General features: G+C 36.2%; 1 protein-coding gene across 2 annotated transcripts in view; it reads left to right on the forward strand.

Moving 5' to 3' along the window:
- LTBP1 (latent transforming growth factor beta binding protein 1) overlaps positions 1-18,418 on the forward strand; it is a 262,417-nt gene that overhangs the window by 159,293 nt on the left and 84,706 nt on the right. For both annotated transcript variants that reach the window (XM_070734142.1, XM_070734143.1), the window contains exons 8-9: positions 5,138-5,240; positions 13,684-13,806. In XM_070734142.1, the coding sequence (XP_070590243.1) occupies positions 5,138-5,240; positions 13,684-13,806 (226 nt within the window). The remainder of the gene's footprint in view (positions 1-5,137; positions 5,241-13,683; positions 13,807-18,418) is intronic.

Here is an 18,418-nt window from a genome sequence, read left to right on the forward strand (position 1 = left end):
AAAGAACTGCAGTCTGCTAAGGTTGCACTGCACTTAGGAATTCATGTTTACATATCGGAGAGGCCACGTAAAACAAAATATGCAAGAAGAGAAAAAAAGTGGAAAGTGGAAATGAGGATGTGCACAAAATGTATGGCAAAACACCCCTCACTCCCAAGGTAGTGCAATGATTGAAGTTTGTGATGCAAGAACCAGAGGTTCCCAACCAAGGGAGGACCATGATGGATACGTACCAGTCTTCTAAGACCATCATTTGTATCATTTGTATTCTAAGGCCATCATTTGTATCCTTCAAGAATCTTCCAAGGTCACCAGAAACTTAATTAAATTGCAACAAGTAAAGTGTAAATTCTAGAAACAATACATAAAACTTTGAGGTCTTTGCTCTGTAGTTATCAATCAACTGAATTATTGGAGCCTATATTTTTGCCTACAATTTAGTTTATAATCTTACTGAACTATGTTCTGGGCGTCTTCTACTGAATCTAGTCCAATCCAGGTTTGAAATCTAGTTTCTGGATAGATTAAGTTTATATTATTTATCATACAGTTCCTTAATTGCCTTGGATTGTAGCACCAATTGCACTGAGTGACAATGTCCATATAATGATTGTCTGCTATATGAGTTTTAAGCTATGTCGTCTATAATCAACCCATGACCTTTTTTCTGAATACAGTGTGTCATCAATGCTATGGCATCTGTACAATAATTTTAATTTTCAATATTATTTTCAGAACAGTAAATTTCCCAATAACTCTAAATTAAGTACTTATCTGTAGTTTTGACTCCTTAATTTTCAACTATATGGTATAACTATTGGGTTTTGTACATTATATGTAACTTTCATAACAGTTTCAGACAATTATGAAATGTGCTATATTATATTCAGGAGGATACAGTATTAGTAGTTTAATTCTATAGATTATGGAATTAAGGCATTGTATTTGGTCTGTGACTTTCTCAGTTGAGTATACTATACTAGCTGTTAGTATGGATAATATCTAGTCTACATAGCAGGTTGGAGTAATAACAGAATAACAGTGCATTCAATAAGGCATAGTTTATAGTAAACAAACTACACAATAGATTATACTTCAGGTTGAAGAAGAAAATATTGTACAGTGATCCCTTGATTTTCGCGGGGGTTAGATTAGATTAGATTAGATTTATTGGATTTATGGGCCGCCCCTCTCCGCAGACTCGCGTTTCCAGACCGCCCGCGAAAGTCAAATTTCCAAGAAGTAGAGATGCGGAAATAAAAACACAATTTTTGACTATGGACAGCCAAAAACTACCCCCCGCGCACCCTTTTCCAAGGCCACGCAAGGAGCTGGGCTTGAAGCTGTGGGTGGGGAGCGACGAAAGTGCGGAGGCCGGCGAAGATTGTTTTGAATGTCGGCCGCCTCCGCCCCCCAGCGCCTCCGGCCCCCTCGCCGCTACCCCCTGCCCGCCCAATCCGCTCCTTTCATCGGCTTTCTTGGGGCGCGGGTCCTCCTGCAGTAGCGCTGGCAGCTACGGCTTCTCGTCCTCCTTATTTGGCCGCTAGCTGCTCTGAGCACTTTGAGAATGCCTGCCCCGCGCCTCTCGCAGTCCTTTAGCTGAGAGCGCTTTTGTCCCATCAGCAATGACGGGTGAAATTTTTGTGATGACAATGCTGATTGGCCGAAATTTCGGCCTATCAGCAATGGCAGACTAAAGTTTGGTGATGACGTATGATGTCATCGGGTGGGGAAAACCGTGGTATAGAAAAAAACCCGCGGAGTATTTTTTAATTAATATTTTTTGAAAAACCGTGATATAGCCGTTTCGCGAAGTTTGAACCCACGAAAATCGAGGGATCACTGTATTATTTTATTTTCTCTTCATTTGATATCCAGACTATGGTATTATAGTTCTTCTGTAAATACCTCTTGTATGTTGTCACTTTGTTATTATAGAATTTTGCAGTAACTTCAGTGATCCTTAGAATGATGCAAGCAGCAGAATAAGTTTCTAATGGAAGGAGTCACTCTTGCTGGTAAAGTCAAAGAGTACAGACTAACAGTAATCCATAAAGGGAATGAAGTCATTTACTGTAGATGTGAAAAAATCCAAGCAATTTATAAAAAGAAAGTCCAAATTCAGGAAAAAGTTGGAAAACTAACATTGTATTGTTTCTTTAAAATTGTATGGGCATAGATGTAACATTAATCCAGATTTGGGTGTCATATAACAAGTCTGCCAGGATGAAAGATATATCCATAGTTATTAGTATATCAGAATATCTGGAGGTGTCAAACCCTCCAGTACAGGAGGAGGTGATGTGGCCAGAATAAAGTCTGGCTATTGATAACGCCAGTAGTGAAAGAGTAGTTCCATGACTGATGATGGACATAAGACACACAGTTGCAACATTGAGTGTGAACTAAATTGGGGGGGGGGGGGGTTTGTAGTAGTAAAGTTAAAACCACACATTCTTAAAACAAAATGTATCATAATCAACCATTTTAAAACCACTTTAACATAGAGGGCTAGTTGGTGGGAGATGGTCAATGCTCTTTAGGAGGGAAGGTGATGCTTGTGACCTTGGTAAAATACAACTCTTCCTAAAGAATCCTTCTCTGGATTGCTTATCATTATTGTCCAGTTAATAGAATTGTGGGAATTCTATTACAGAGTACCCTAGAAGAAATGGGTTTAGGCTCTGTTTAGTTGATATTCATACATGATCCCAGAATGGAAAAAACATTGGTTGCACTGATGAATTATCTTGTCTGGACTTATTCTGGTCCTGATAGAATTCTCATCTATTTTTGATACTGTAAATAACAAACTACTGTATCTATCTGGATCACCTATGCAGTGGTTCTCAACCTTTCTAATGCCGCGACCCCTTAATACAGTTCCTCATATTGTGGTGACCCCCAAGCATAAATCTAGCGCCAAGTCTCCCAACAGAGCTTTAAGCTGATGGGCAGGAAGGTCAGAGAGACACTCCCACTGTAAACCCCTGATTGGTCGGATTGTAAAAATATGTTCCAAGACGCCAGAATAGAAGCTTTAGTTCCTAACACCATGGGAAATTTGTCTTTTCCCAAGGTCTTAGGCAACTCCTGTGAAACAGTCGTTCAACCCCCAAAGGAGTGCCAGCCCCCAGGTTGAGAACCACTGACCTATGGCATTAGGAGCTGTATGGGTTCGAGTCTTGCATTAGCAGGAGTTTGCAGTCAGTGGAGACTGGGAGGAAAGGTCAGCCCGATAGCCTCTCATATATGGTATACCTTATAGGTTGATTTTTTTTTACCTCTGTTGTTTAACACTTACAGGAAGTTTCTGGAAAACGTCAGCAATAGATTTGGGATGCAGTATAAATGGTAGTTGTCCCAGTGTCTGGAAGTTCTAGGGGCCTATATGGGAAAACTACATGTGTGTATGTGTGTGGATATTAGTCAGCTATTAATCTGTAAAAAGATTTGCAGTTCTTTACTTGGGACTTTATATTCATGATTTAGTATATTAAATAATGTTTGGAATGATTTTTGGAATTTTATGATCTTTATACTCTTGATCAGTTTTCAAATTCTGATGAATATGTGTGAGAAGTTGATTCTAGTAGAATGTAAAAATTCAAATACTATTGCTTTTGTATCAGTTCTATCTTGTTGCTTCTGATGTGTTCAAACAGCAGCATTTGATTTTTAATGGACTGAAATTGATTATCACTGGAAGTCAATGTTCAATCATCTCACAAGTGCAGTAATATAATTGTACTATAGCTAATATGTTGTCCCTATTTAATGTTTTAATGGCTAATTTTTGAATGTGGGCTGTTTGAAACACTGAAAAATTGGAAGAGAATATTTTGAATTTTGTGAAAATAGTTAACATTTTTGGTTAATAGGTTTGTATTTCTTTAAAAAAAACAAGAACAGCTTCTTCTTGAATGTTTAGGTAGTCAATTCAAAACTGAATTTTTAGGTCTGTTTTAGCTCTATGTGTAAGTTATCCAGAAAGAGGAAAGGGTGTGCCTATCTTTGCAGTTCCAGCAATAAACAGAGCGTAAATTTGGCAGTAAGATGAGTAACCAGAAACATTTTTTTTAATAAACGTAACATAGAGGCTGGCAGAAACTATTCTGTACAGTACTAGCACTATTTTTTTCCCTTATATGAACAATGAAGAAAAGCATTATATATTTTTATAAAAAATATTTGAGTTGTTGATATAAAGAAGGATAAACAGGTGCTTAAGATTTTGTTTACCTATAAATTAATTTCACATCTTTCACACACAAAAAAGAGTTCTAAGGCCGCTGCAGTCTACTGATGCTGGAAGGAATGGCATGTACATTGTCTACGGAGAGGGGCGGCATACAAATCTAATAAATAATAATAATAATAATAAATAATAATATTGAAGGATATGCTAGAAAATCTGTTAGAATATTCCTAACACTCACCTATCCTGTAATCTAGGCTCCTGCTCTTTCCTGAACCAGGACAGCTGGCAGTATTTACTAATTCCCATTAATCCTCTTGACAATAATTAACATTTTCCATAGCATTTAGCCCAGGATTCTTCTGAACAGGTCAATGTTTTAATACTTCATCTTCTTAAAAATCCCTCTCCAATGTAGAGTAGTTTTTCTTTCTCTATGCAGTGATTCCAGTTGTTCCAGACTAAGATATTGGTTGTTTCTCTTATGTTTCATTCTTTTAATCAGGGTGTTGTCTGTTTCTCACTGTTTTCTGGCATGCCAACACAGCATTTTTAGTGCTATACCAAATGTCACTTTGAGCTGAATTTACCATGTATACAGACAGGCAAACATTTCAAAGTCAAGCACACATAGAGAAGGCAAATGCCTCGTGTGATTTCAGCATGAAAAGAAAAATTGGAGCACCAAACAGTATCATGGATAAGAACTCTTGGGTACCCATAGGAATAAGTGAAGACTAATTTACAAGAGGTTTTTGAGAAATGTATTGTAGGTAAAATGCTAATTCACACTGGAAAAACTGAAGACCTGAAGCAGAAATTTTTATATTCTTGTGAATCTTAAAAGCTACCTGGTCTGGTGTGATCCTGAATTAGCAGCATGGAAGAAGACATCTGTCCTTCAGAAAGACTAATTTGAGATTTTCCAACATTTTCCAGTGTAGCAAGGCACTTCCTGGCCTCTCCAAGCAAGAAGATTGCTGTGGGACTGTGGGAACTTCCTGGGGTTTTAACAAGTGCCAAAAATGTCCAAAGAAGCCTGGTAAGCTTTTAACAATATGTCTTCTGTTATTTTGCATAGAATACAGTATATACATTTTTTTTTCCAAATAAAGTGGTGAAAGCATATGAAAACGTTTTTTCAGAATAATCTGAAAATCAATAAGAATTTTGGGTTTGTGCTATGTGCTTCAAAGATCTTTTCTGATGACATTAGTGTTATCATTGAAGAAAGAAGAAATAGGGCCCATTTACATTAATTAGTCTAATTAATTAAAGAGTATCTATTCATAATGAGACTCCATAGGAGCTGAGGATTTCTCCTTCTTGTATTTGGTTGCAGTCTAGCACACACTTTTATTGGGAAGAAAAAGAAAGCATTCGCATGCCTACTAATTTTAAAGGAAAACAAAAGTGATACATCTAAGATCTCCAACAAGCCATAAGAGTAAAAGAGTACAAGATGTTCAGATTTTTGTCACATAGGTATTGGTTGATTGATTGCAAAGTTACTTTGTTTCCATAATAGTTCAACTTTTTTTTCCCAAACGAGAGAACACTGCTTGTTTGAGTTGTTGGATGAAAGTAGACTTTTTGTGGCTTTTGGTGTCTGCCTTCAACACTGAAATACTTTTAATGCCAGTTTGGAACTAAATAATCCCCGAAAAGCAAATTAGAAGTATCAACAGTATTAAGACATATTTACATGTTGTACAAACTTTTATTTGGGATCAGAGTTCAACCCTTTAAAAAAAGTTGTGTGATATGACGGTAAAACATTTGGATGATAACAGGTGGATCATTCTTTGTTTTTCTGTTTTTTTTCCTCTCAAATTTAGTTTATTTTGGATATAGCTAGGTAGTGGATTGTCCACAAGGTTATAAGAGAATTAATGCAACATTTTGTCAAGGTAAGATATTTATAGCATTTGTTTTGAGTAACTTTGCTGATTTAAAACAGTTTGTATTTCTCAATTTATTTAATTGGAATTAAAGAGATACATTTGACCTTACCATTTTATTTGGAAAGAGACAAAATTCTACCAGAAAACAACAAGGATTACATGATTATCAAGCACAAAAGCAATTTGTATGATTATCCATAAATACAATAATTATTTATTATATTATTTGTATTAATATAGTATGAATTTCCACTGCTAATAGCAGTGGCTAATGATGTTCACATTTAACATAATTTAAAATCATAATATATCAATATTTAGTATTATACAGTAACATCAAAATAATTTAAAAACTTAACTTGGGACTTTATAACAATAGTTAACTAAATCTATCGTGATAAAATAGTTCAATCTGATTATGAAAATTGTTAGGACACAGGAGAGATATTTTATTTTAAATTTATTTAACCCCTGCAAGGCCGACCTCAGAAGACTAGTCGGTGGAGACATGACATAATTTTATCAGGAGAAAATAAATGTGTTGCTCTAATTCTTGAGTAATAACTTTTGCTAGCCTTAATGTATAGAAACTGTTAATGTATATGCCCAGTTTCAAACAGAAACTGGGCAGTTTACAATAAGTGTTTTAGAATTGTTTTCCGTTTAGAAATGGGGGTCTATGGAAATTAATCAATCAATTAAATTGATTGATTGATGACGCAGTGGGTGGAGTGCAGTACTGCAGGCCACTAAAGCTGACTGCTAGATTTGCAGGTCAGCGGTTCAAATCTCATCACCGGCTCAAGGTTGACTCAGCCTTCCATCCTTCCAAATGAGGACCAGGATTATGGGGGCAATATACTGGCTCTGTTAAAAAGTGTTATTGCATTAAAAAAATCGAATAAACGAATTGTTGGATTTGAATAATAGAATCAAGAAGACTTAATATTTGAAGGAAAATGATTGTTTTATGCTCTTCTCGTGAATCTTAATCCTTTTATAACATCTACAGTTGGTCTTCTGTTTGAAATGAGCATCTCTTGTATTTCATTCAGTATACGGTAGTTCTGCTGCCTGACAACTGAGCAGAGACTAGCTTTTTCTTTCCAACTAGATGTCTTTATTATTAGGGTTTATTTCCAGTAAATCAGTTTTAACTCTGTTGATTACAGTGGTCTTACATATAATTCTTTGCATTAAAGTCATAAGCTGCTTATTCATCCTTCCTCTTATCTGTGATCAGGTCAGAGAGTTCTCTCCCATCTGAACTATGCATTGCAATTACTATTCAAAGCTGGTTGATACATGTTTGGATTGTTAAATAAAGTTTGGAATTGACTGTCAGTAAATTTTAACAATTTATTTGAGTTTAGGCAGATCTAATGACATAAGATAAAAAATGGAAGCAAATCTTGTTTATTACATAGATGGAAAGAAGAAGAGATAAGGAGAGAGTATTCCTGTGTATTATTTTGGTACATCCTGCATATTCCATTCAGACATTTGTGCTGTAATTTGTTTCTTGTATGGTTACTAAATTGTAATTTTGTGGAAGATTGCATTTTATTTATTTTATTTATTTATTACTTAGATTTGTATGCCGCCCCTCTCCAAAGACTCGGGGCGGCTCACAACATGTAGAAACAAATCATAAGCAATCAGACAAATTTAAAATATTTAAATATTTAAAAACCCCATATGCTAACAGACACACACACAGACATACCATGCATAAATTAAACGTGCCCAGGGGGAGATGTTTCAGTTCCCCCATGCCTGACGGCAAAGGTGGGTTTTAAGGAGTTTACGGAAGGCAGGAAGAGTAGGGGCAGTTCTGGTTCCAGAGGGCCGGTGCCGCCACAGAGAAGGCTCTTCCCCTGGGGCCCGCCAACCGACATTGTTTAGTTGACGGGACCCGGAGAAGGCCCACTCTGTGGGACCTAATCGGTCGCTGGGATTCGTGCGGCAGGAGGCGGTCTCGGAGATATTCTGGTCCGATGCCATGAAGGGCTTTAAAGGTCATAACCAACACTTTGAATTGTGACCGGAAATTGATCGGCAGCCAATGCAGGCATTAGATGAGTCTTCGTATTAAGACAGGAGCTTTATGTAGGTGCTAGGAGGTATTTATTCAATGATATAGACCATGATGGCGAACCTATGGCACATGTGGGTGGTGCAGCAGGTAGAGTGCTGTACTGCAGGCCACTGAAGCTGACTGTAGATCTGCAGGTCAGCGGTTCAAATCTCATCACCGGCTCAAGGTTGACTCAGCCTTCCATCCTTCTGAGGTGGGTAAAATGAGGACCCGGATTGTGGGAGCAATATGCTGGCTCTGTTAAAAAGTGCTATTGCTAACATATTGTAAGCCGCCCTGAGTCTAAGGAGAAGGGCGTCATAAAAATCGAATGAATGAATGAATGAATGAATGAGTGTGCCACAGGCGGCATGCAAAACCATATTGGAGGCCATGTGAGATGTTGCCCTATTTCAGCTCCAGTACGCATGTGCACCCTGGCCAGCTGATTTTCAGTCTCCAGGAAGGCCATTTTGCCCTCCGGATGTTTCAGGGAAGCTTCCCTGAAGACCCGGAGTGCAAAAAAACCCAAACAATGGACAAACTGGAAGTTCAGACAATGCACACAATGGTTGGCCCATTGTGCTATTTTTTACACTCCGGAAGGTTCAGGGAAGCTTCCTGAAGACCCAGAGTGCAAAGAACAACACAATGGGAAATGTGTTTTCCACACTTCTGGTTTGCTCATTGGGCTGTTTATTGCACTCCGGGGGCTTCAGGTAACTTTCCTGAACCATCCAGAGTGCAAATAAATGCACAATGGGCAAACCAGAAGTGTGTTTTTTTGAACTTCCGTTTTGCCCGTTTTTTCACATTCAGTGAGGCCTATGTGCATGCACAGCAATGGGGGGGATTGTGCACATGCATGGGGCAACACATGGGGGTGTGCTTCATGGGTGGAGGGAAGAGATGTGGGCATGTGCATGCATCTTAGCACACCCCCACACACCCTTTGGCATGCAAACCAAACCACATTTAGAATACTGCATTGAGTTCTGGAGACCTCACCTAAAAAAAGATATTGACAAAATTGAATGGGTCCAAAGACAGGCTACAAGAATGGTGGAAAGTCTTAAGCATAAAACTTATCAGAAAAGACTTAATGAACTCAATCTGTATAGTCTGGAGGACAGAAGGACAGAAGGAAAAGGGGGGACATGATTGAAACATTTAAATATGTTAAAGGGTTAAATAAGGTCCAGGAGGGAAGTGTTTTTAATAGGAAAGTGAACACAAGAACAAGGGGACACAATCTGAAGTTAGTTGGGGGAAGGATCAAAAGCAACATGAGAAAATATTATTTTACTGAAAGAGTAGTAGATCCTTGGAACAAACTTCCAGCAGACGTGGTAGATAAATCCACAGTAACTGAATTTAAACATGCCTGGGATAAACATATATCCATCCTAAGATAAAATACAGAAAATAGTATAAGGGCAGACTAGATGGACCATGAGGTCTTTTTCTGCCGTCAGACTTCTATGTTTCTATGTTTCTAAGTTTCACCATCACTGCTATAGATCCTGTCTCTTGGCATCCCTCCGTTCCATTTTTTCCTTTTCCTACATTTAACATCTGTTGAACATAAAATGATTCATATAAATGACACTTTCCTATATAAATGAACGTGCTGGGAGAGTTAATCAGAGGTTTTGAAGTGGAGTTTCCACAGTATGTGGTATTCTGTTCTAAAGAAACCGCAGAATGGGAAGCATAGTTTCTATGTTCAAAATATCTCTCTCTCTGCTTAGAAAGTGAAGGAACGTTCTAATACTATAGAGAACACCTGAGTTAAAAAATAAGTAGAGAAACAAATAAAAGCTATGCAGTTGTTAATGTTTAGTAAATTCCCGCCCGAAGAAGGGGAAAGTGGAGATGCCTTTCAAAAGCAAATTACAGATTTTTCCAAGAGGCCTGAAGCAATAATGATGAAGGATTTAAATTCCCCTGTCATCTGTTGGGAAACAAACTGTGCCAGGCATGATCTTTCCAGGAAATTCCTGACTTGTCTTGCTGACAATTTTCTTCTTCAGAAAGTGAAGGAAAGCGCTAGGGAATAAGTTGCCCTTCACTTTGATGCTAACCAATGGGGAAGACTTAATTGAGAAAATTAAAGTAACAAATACTTTGGGGGGGAAGTAACTATGTAATCTTGGAATTCTTGATTTTTAGAGAAAGCAAGCTGAACCTAATCAAATGTATATATTAAATCTTATAGTAATAAACTCAGAGCAACCATGAGTTATAGTCCAGGGCAAGAGGAGCTAATTGGAAGCAGAACTCAAGATGAGTAGGAGTTCTTTAAAAATGAGATATTGAAAGGATATCAAATCCTTACAGACAAGATTCAGTGAGGTACAAAAAAAAAGACTGCAGAAAAAGCAATGTGGCTTTACGAAAAGCTTAGTGGAGCTCTAAAAACAAGAAAGAATGCATACAAGAAGACGGAAAGAAAAATAGGTTGCCAAGAAGTGCAGACATAGAACTCAGAACTGTAACTGGGATATCAGAAGAGCTAAATAATGCTAAGGACAACGGAAGGGACGTTTTAAAGATATATTCAAAATAAAGAGAGAAAGAATCAGAATTCTAATTGCTCAGTGAGTGAATGAAAATGCAATGTGACAAAAACCACAACTAATCAATTCTTGTTGGCAATTATAATAATAATTAATAATAATAATAATAATAATAATAATTTATTAATTTATTTATTTATTTATTAGATTTGTATGCCGCCCCTCTCCGAAGACTCGGGGCAGCTCACAACAACGATAAAAACAATATTATACTGGCACAAATCTAATATTAAAAAAACTAAAAACCCTATCATAATTAAAAATCAAACAGCACATACATACCAAACATAAATTATAATAAGCCTGGGGGAAAGGTGTCTCAAATCCCCCATGCCTGGCGGTATAGGTGGGTCTTAAGTAGTTTACGGAAGGCAAGGAGGGTGGGAGCAGTTCTAATCTCCGGGGGGAGTTTATTCCAGAGGGCCGGGACCGCCACAGAGAAGGCTCTTCCCCTGGGGCCCGCCAGACGACATTGTTTAGTCGACGGGACCCGGAGAAGGCCAACTCTGTGGGACCTTATTGGCCGCTGGGATTCGTGCAGTAGCAGGCGGTTCCGGAGGTACTCTGGTCCAATGCCATGTAGGGCTTTAAAGGTCATGACCAACACTTTGAATTGTGACCGGAAACTGATCGGCTGCCAATGCAAGCCACAGAGTGGAGAATAAAATATTTTTAGTTCATTTATCAAATTAGTTTGCCACCTGAATCCCAATGACTCTGGACAGCTCACATCTCCAATGCCGTTTGCCTTCCCAAACACGAATTCTTTAAAAAATAAATTCTATGGAAGCAACATAATTAGAAATATTTACTTTTTAAATGTTATATTAACAAATGACATATAACACAGTTTTGGGGTTTAAATAGCCTTGTCATAGAAAGATCATCCAAATCATATATTGTTTAGTCTGTTGCAAAGAAGAACACATTGTCGCTCATAAATTAAATCCAGTTGTTTTAGTCAGACTGCAGTCCAGCCAAAATGAAAAATTAAACATATTGATTATTTCTTGTTTCTCACTGAGGTAGCTACTTTCAGCCTGTTAGGATCAACAGGAAGTAAAAAAAGAGATGTAGACTTCGAACTTTAGGACTGCTGTATGTATGGGCTGAGACAGTGGGCCAACACTGGGTGTCTATTCTATTTAATGGTTTTATTGTCTGTAATAATACATTATCTCATCAAAGATCTCTGTCCTTCCATTTCAGTTGATATAATGATTTAAGTTCCATAATATAGGCATCCTATAATTTTTTTATGAAAACTATTAGTTTAAAAATTAGATCACAATAGATCAGGTAATCAGGTTTGGTTTCTGAGTATATTCACAGATAAGAGGCAGAGTTTAAACTGGATAGGTCTCACTTGATATTGTATTTAATAAACCAGATTGTTGTAGTTCAAGAATGGATTTCAACTTGCTCCAAATTTTAATCTGTTTGACAAAATGTTCAAGGCCTTCACAGGGATTTTTCAGTGCGCTATGCCATAAAATTGAATGTGGCAGATACTTGGGTTCATTTCTGATTCCAATGCTATGGTTGTGACCATAACTGTGAGATAACATTTTATCATGGATTATTATTATTATTATTATTATTATTATTATTATTATTATTATTATTATTATTTAGATTTGTATGCCTCCCCTCTCCGTAGACTCGGGGCGGCTCACAACAGAATAAAACAATTTATAACATGGTGGTGATGGGCTGAAATTGAATTCAAATTGTTTAGAACATCTTCGGAGAGGGGCGGCATACAAATCCAAATAATAAATAAATAAATAAATCTGTGCTATAAATCTAAATATTATGTATGAAATGAATATCTCACACAATTGATTGTTCACATAATGTGCAAACTGCAACCCTCTCTTCCTAAGGGAAGATTTACACAGTTGTGATCATGGCACATTCTGGTATTATAATTCATTACCATGATGTACATTATATTGTGCATACCTGTTTTTCATTCAGAATAATATCATGTCCTTGGACAAATAATTAAAATAGACTAAAAAGGTAGTCTGTTCCATATGTCAAGATATGGGATAAAATTAGATTATAGTAACTACATTGTTAAAATATAGATATACTGTATTAGATAAAATGTAGTTAAATATTTTTTGTTCCCCCGTAATACAGAAGAAGGTTCAAAGAATAATATCAGGATTATTCAGGATTTTCTTTCCATTGTGTGGATGTATTTAAATGAGGACCACCCAATGTTAAATGAGATCAACACAGCACTGGGGTTATGTATTCTGTCCTTTCATGACAAAATTGTTGTCTTTCTAGATTACCAGTGCCAAATTTTTGATGAATCTTTTTGATGAACCATTCCTTAATTTAATACTTTAAAACTGAATATCAGGTGTGGAGTAAACACATTGTTATAAATAGCTTTGTATAATAGTTGAATTATTATGAGCCTTTAATATTTATTCAACTGTAAACTCCATTACTTATTACTTAATAATTTCCAATATGTTGCCCCAAGTCTACGGAGAGGGGCGGCATACAAATTTAATAAATAATAATAATAATAATAATAATAATAATAATGTCACTCAAATCACAAATTACTCTCTCTCAGCTCAGCTCACCTCAAAGGGTTGTTGTTGTTGTGGGGAAGAGGGGCAAGATATGGTGGATATCTTCCCCACATTGAGTTATTTGTAAAAAAACAATAAGGGCAGGATATAAATAAATATATAAATTTGGTTCATTTATATCTTAGAAATTAATGCCATTTTAGGAATTTTGTGGGCATTCCTTCTCTGTGTTTTAAAGAGATAAGAGAAAAATGTGCACCAGACTTGAAAACTGAAAGATTCTGTAATGTTTAGTAAGTAATAAAATTGTTTATATAGATTCTAATATTGATTTATTTAACTGACAAACAGTTGTGTTCCTTTTCAGACATTAATGAATGCCAGTTGCAAGGGGTTTGCCCTAATGGTGAATGTTTAAATACCATGGGCAGCTATAGGTGTACCTGCAAAATGGGATTTGTACCAGATCCTACTCTTTCCAGATGTATCCGTAAGTAACCAAAACAGTTCATTCCAATTAGTTGTGTGTTTTCCTTTTTCCCGGAATTCTTAAAATTTGTCTTGGAAACAGCTTAGTCATTGACAATTTAAATATTCCTATAGCACTTATACTAGGATAAATTTTACTTCACCATTTTGAATTGTTTTGCTTTAAAAGTTAATAAGAGTGTATGTTGCAATAGAACCCAGAAAGTTCATTTTCCCAAATAAGTAATAAAAACAAAATAAAAACTCCTAGGGTATGCATCGGTAGATCATTTGCCAACACCCCCTGCCTTAAAAAGTGAGGTTTAATCAGTGGCTGAGTAAAATAACTGATATTTTAAATTTTAGTAATTAAAACCCACCAATCTCAACAGGGTTTGATTAAAATAAGCAACCATATAAACTATGTTTTGATATCTCATGATTTCTGATTTTATCAGCACTTAAATAAATGCTCTTTTGATCATAAAGTAAGAGTAATTACTAATGCAGGAAGCATCCCAGACATGTTGATGGCAAGATCTTTGAGATATTTAGAGTATAAAGCCTTGTGTAGCTGGTTCTGCAATTACATTGTTAATTTGGTCTTTTCATTTTCAAGAACTGCATGGGTTATTAATGATCATTCTCCTTCACCCTTAATAATTACTTTATTAGGTCTAGTATTTTATCTAATAATTATATATTAATTAGAAAGAAGTAGTATTTTTGATCTTACATGAATACAGCTTTTCTTTTCCATTTATCAAAGCTCCCTAACTTTGCTAAAGAGACTCTTAAAGCAGCCACAACTTTTTAAAGAGTTGCTTGAATGAACAGAGGACAGGTACAATGCTCACGGAAAGTCTAAAATATTTATTCCGGATCCTTTTCAAATCATGCAAAGTCCTGCTATGTATATAAAATCAAATCTATTATATGTATAAATTATTTTCTTCGTAAAGTTTTAATAACTGAGTGTGCTCAATAACTAAAGCATGTTTGTGATTTATTGCAAGGCGAAAATAAAAAATAAAAACACCGAAGGGGAAATGTAAAGAAGGATTCTGAAAAGATGGTTGGCTGAAACTTTTCTGAGGAATGAGCCAAACTCCAACAATTTGTTACAAGTCCCATTTGTGAAACCTTTTGCTAAGAGTTGTAAATTAAATAAAATAGAGCCTTGTTCTCCTTGTTCCAGTCACATTTTTAATAAAAGCCTTTTACATGATAGGGCTCTCAAGTGGTTCATAAATATCTCACATGCCCAGTTCAAATCCAACTGAAATGTTTGCTTTCATGGAGTAATATAAGTCAGTTGTGGACACTCTGAGCTCAGAGTTTTCAGATAAACAAGTATTCTTTCCATAGCTGAAGTGATCCTTTCTCCTATCTGCCAAGACAATGGAAACTGTTATTAGGCATATCTTTAACCAGCCAGTTCACATGCTATTATTGCCAACATAATAAACACCTGGGAATGACTTGAGATTTTTTTTGTATAAAGAAGAATAAGAAGATATGGGTTGTCTTTGAAACTTGGAAAAGTGTTTGAGGAGTAGAATATAAAACTTTACATCTAATTAGTCCCAAGTAAGAATCACTTTATTAATACATGGGTAAGTAGTGATTTCTTATAAAGGTTTAAAAATATAGATTAATTATTGGAAATAAGAATAAGCATCAAGTTGTATGGTGTCACATACGTGATAGAAAGTTGCTGCATTCTCATTTTCTCTGCCAATAAAACATTGTTTGGTTTCTGGCATTATTTAAAGCATTTGCTGGTCTCAGTACTTTATTTTATAGATTATAACAAGGTGAACAATTATGACCCCTTTACAACTCATGGACTTCAAGTCCCAGAATTCCTGAGCCATGCTGACTCAGGAATTCTGGGAATTGAAGTTTACACGTTGGAGTCCATGATTATTCACCCATTTATTATATGGTTGCAATTGGAAGAGTTTTCCATGCATATATGCCTTTTTTTTTAAAGTCAATTTCGGAAGAATGAAATGACTATGACTTCTTGTTGTGCTGGAGATTCCAAAAGGTTCCCTTTCTTTTAACCCAGTACTAGAACAAATACTGTATATAATACAGTATTTCTTTCTTTCTCCCCTTTTCCAAAATCAGAAAATATAGAACTTTCCCCCAAAAAATAATAGAGATGAAAAATAATAGAGATGGTAGTCGAGAAGCCATGTCGTTGCATATGGAAAAGCTTTGGTAAAAATTTCTATATGTGAGAAGATAGCAATAAAATGTAATGAAATCTGCACACTTTTTCCTACTTGGAGGCAGAATTAATAATGAATCTTCTTTTAATAAACCTTTCTTCTTTTTATGTGTTACTAGAAAGATCAAGATTGGGAGAAAAGCCTTATGTATTTATGGGAGTCTTTGGGTTATTAAAGCCATATTTTTATTAGAGGTGGGCTGTTTTGCTCATGGCTAAACTAGGCCATTTTTAAAAATGTACAATGGAGTGTAACACATTAATTTTCACATTAAAAGAACTGATTACAACTATAAATGTTATTGTGTAGAAATATATGCACATGGTTGGCTTGAAACACAGAAACTATATTTAAATTTTATCTTAATTGAATTATAATTAAACTGCATCTGTAAAAAATTGTTTCAGGGTGAAATGTTTTCTTCCTACTTTCTTTGTATGCAGATAGATGAGAAAAAGAAATTTTCTAGGTTTGTTTGTACTTGAAGAATTATAAAGAAAGATGGTCTTTGTCAAGTTGAAGAACATTAACAATTATTTCTTTAATGTCCTGTACGTATTATACAGTATATCATAACATGAATGAAATCTACCCATTACTGCTGGTGTGCAACATCTGTTAATTTAATTGTATAACTGATAGGTTGGTTCTTAATAGTTCCTTGGGGCTTAGAATAGAACCTTTGAACCAGTCTTTTACAAATCAAATGTGTATTCTGCTAGGAATCAGTAGAAACACTTGGGCTCTGGACAAGCCTTGGTAAGGAGACCTGGGATCTTCTTTGAAAAGGTGGAATATCTTTTAAAATAAAGTCATGCCAAATCTGCAAAAAAAATTGGATTCACTAAAATGAACATAACTAATCGTAACCATGACTTAAACTTTTGCTTAGCTATTATCACATTGATTTGACAATTTTACATTTTAAAAAAATATTTTTGCACAATTCAAATTTCCTGACCTGCCAGTATAGCTTGTTTTATCTTTATAGTATCAGAAATAGACACCATATATTCTAATTTCACATTGACTCCTTGCTATCTGTTCTTATAACTATGATTGTTTTTTAGAACAACAACAATAGAACAGTAGTTCTGTTAACTGAAGGAATTTCAGAAAAAGAGCAAAACATTTGCGAAGGATGATAGTGCTCTAAGCTGATTTTTTTTGCCAGTGATTTAGTTTATGTACATTGATTGATTGTAAATGACTTCCAGTTTCCTTAGTGACCTTAAATGATCTTACCTATCAAAGTTGTCATTTCGTAATTCATTTGTGACATAGCTGTTGAATAGTGGGAATAACCACAGGAGACAAACTTCGACAGGAACTGTTTGTTTGTTTGTTTGTTTGTTTATTTAGTCCAATACACAAGGCTAGGGTGTAATTTGTGCAGCAATTTGTTTGTTTGTTTGTTTGTTTGTTCGATGGATCAATCCATGCTGCATACATAGTCACACAGAGGCGGGCAGCTTGGTGTCAGCCCAGGAAATGGCAAATTTGTGCAGCAATTCCACAGCCTTAGTGGAGGATTCAGCCACCCTAGCCTTGTGTATTGGACTAAATAAATAAACAAACAAACAATGAGGGTTTTAGTGGGTATATATCTATATACACATAGTAAAATACATGATGAAGGTTATAGAGGAGATACTCATAGTAAAATATATCTAAGAAATAATAGAAAAGAAGGTATAGTAATAGAACATATGAATGAAAGAACTTGGGAACTTCTCTGCACAACCAGCAGCTTGCAGTCTGAGAGTTAGCCCTTTTATAGGAAGCTGTCAGATGCATCAACCAATGGTGTTTGAGTATTTTTCAGTTTAAACACTGGACCTGGGTGAAACCATGTAGGCAATTGATGCATAACACCCTTGCCCTCCTCGATGGATCAATCCGTGCTGCATACATAGTCACACAGAGGCGGGCAGTTTGGTGTTAGCCCAGGAAATGGCAAATTTGTGCAGCAATTCCACAGCCTTAGTGGAGGATTCAGCCACCCTAGCCTTGTCCAGGGCGGCAGCCAGGGTCAGATTACGTCTTGCCAGGAACTGGCACTGGAGATGAATATCTTGCACATTGCAGTTCAACTGGTCAAGCAGAATGTCATTTAGATCTCTGAATTCACAGCGACCAACAGTTTTGTGGGTAGCTGCGATGTACTGGCTAATGGTCTCCCCCTCCTGCTGATGTCTCTGCCAGAATTCATATCGCCGGATGACTTTGGATGGAGTAGGAGTGTAGTGGGTCTTCAAGGTTGCTGGTAGGGGGGGGGGGGGGTTGGGTCTGACAGCAACTCTGTGGTATCAAATACCTCGGAGACTCAGTGACTTAAGAAAAGTGCTCTTTTTCTGTCATTAGTCAGGCCAAACAGGTCGTTTGCTTCCAAGA

This window comes from Erythrolamprus reginae, chromosome 1 (genome assembly GCF_031021105.1).
Source record: "Erythrolamprus reginae isolate rEryReg1 chromosome 1, rEryReg1.hap1, whole genome shotgun sequence".
In the NCBI taxonomy this organism is placed as follows: Eukaryota; Metazoa; Chordata; class Lepidosauria; order Squamata; family Dipsadidae; genus Erythrolamprus; species Erythrolamprus reginae.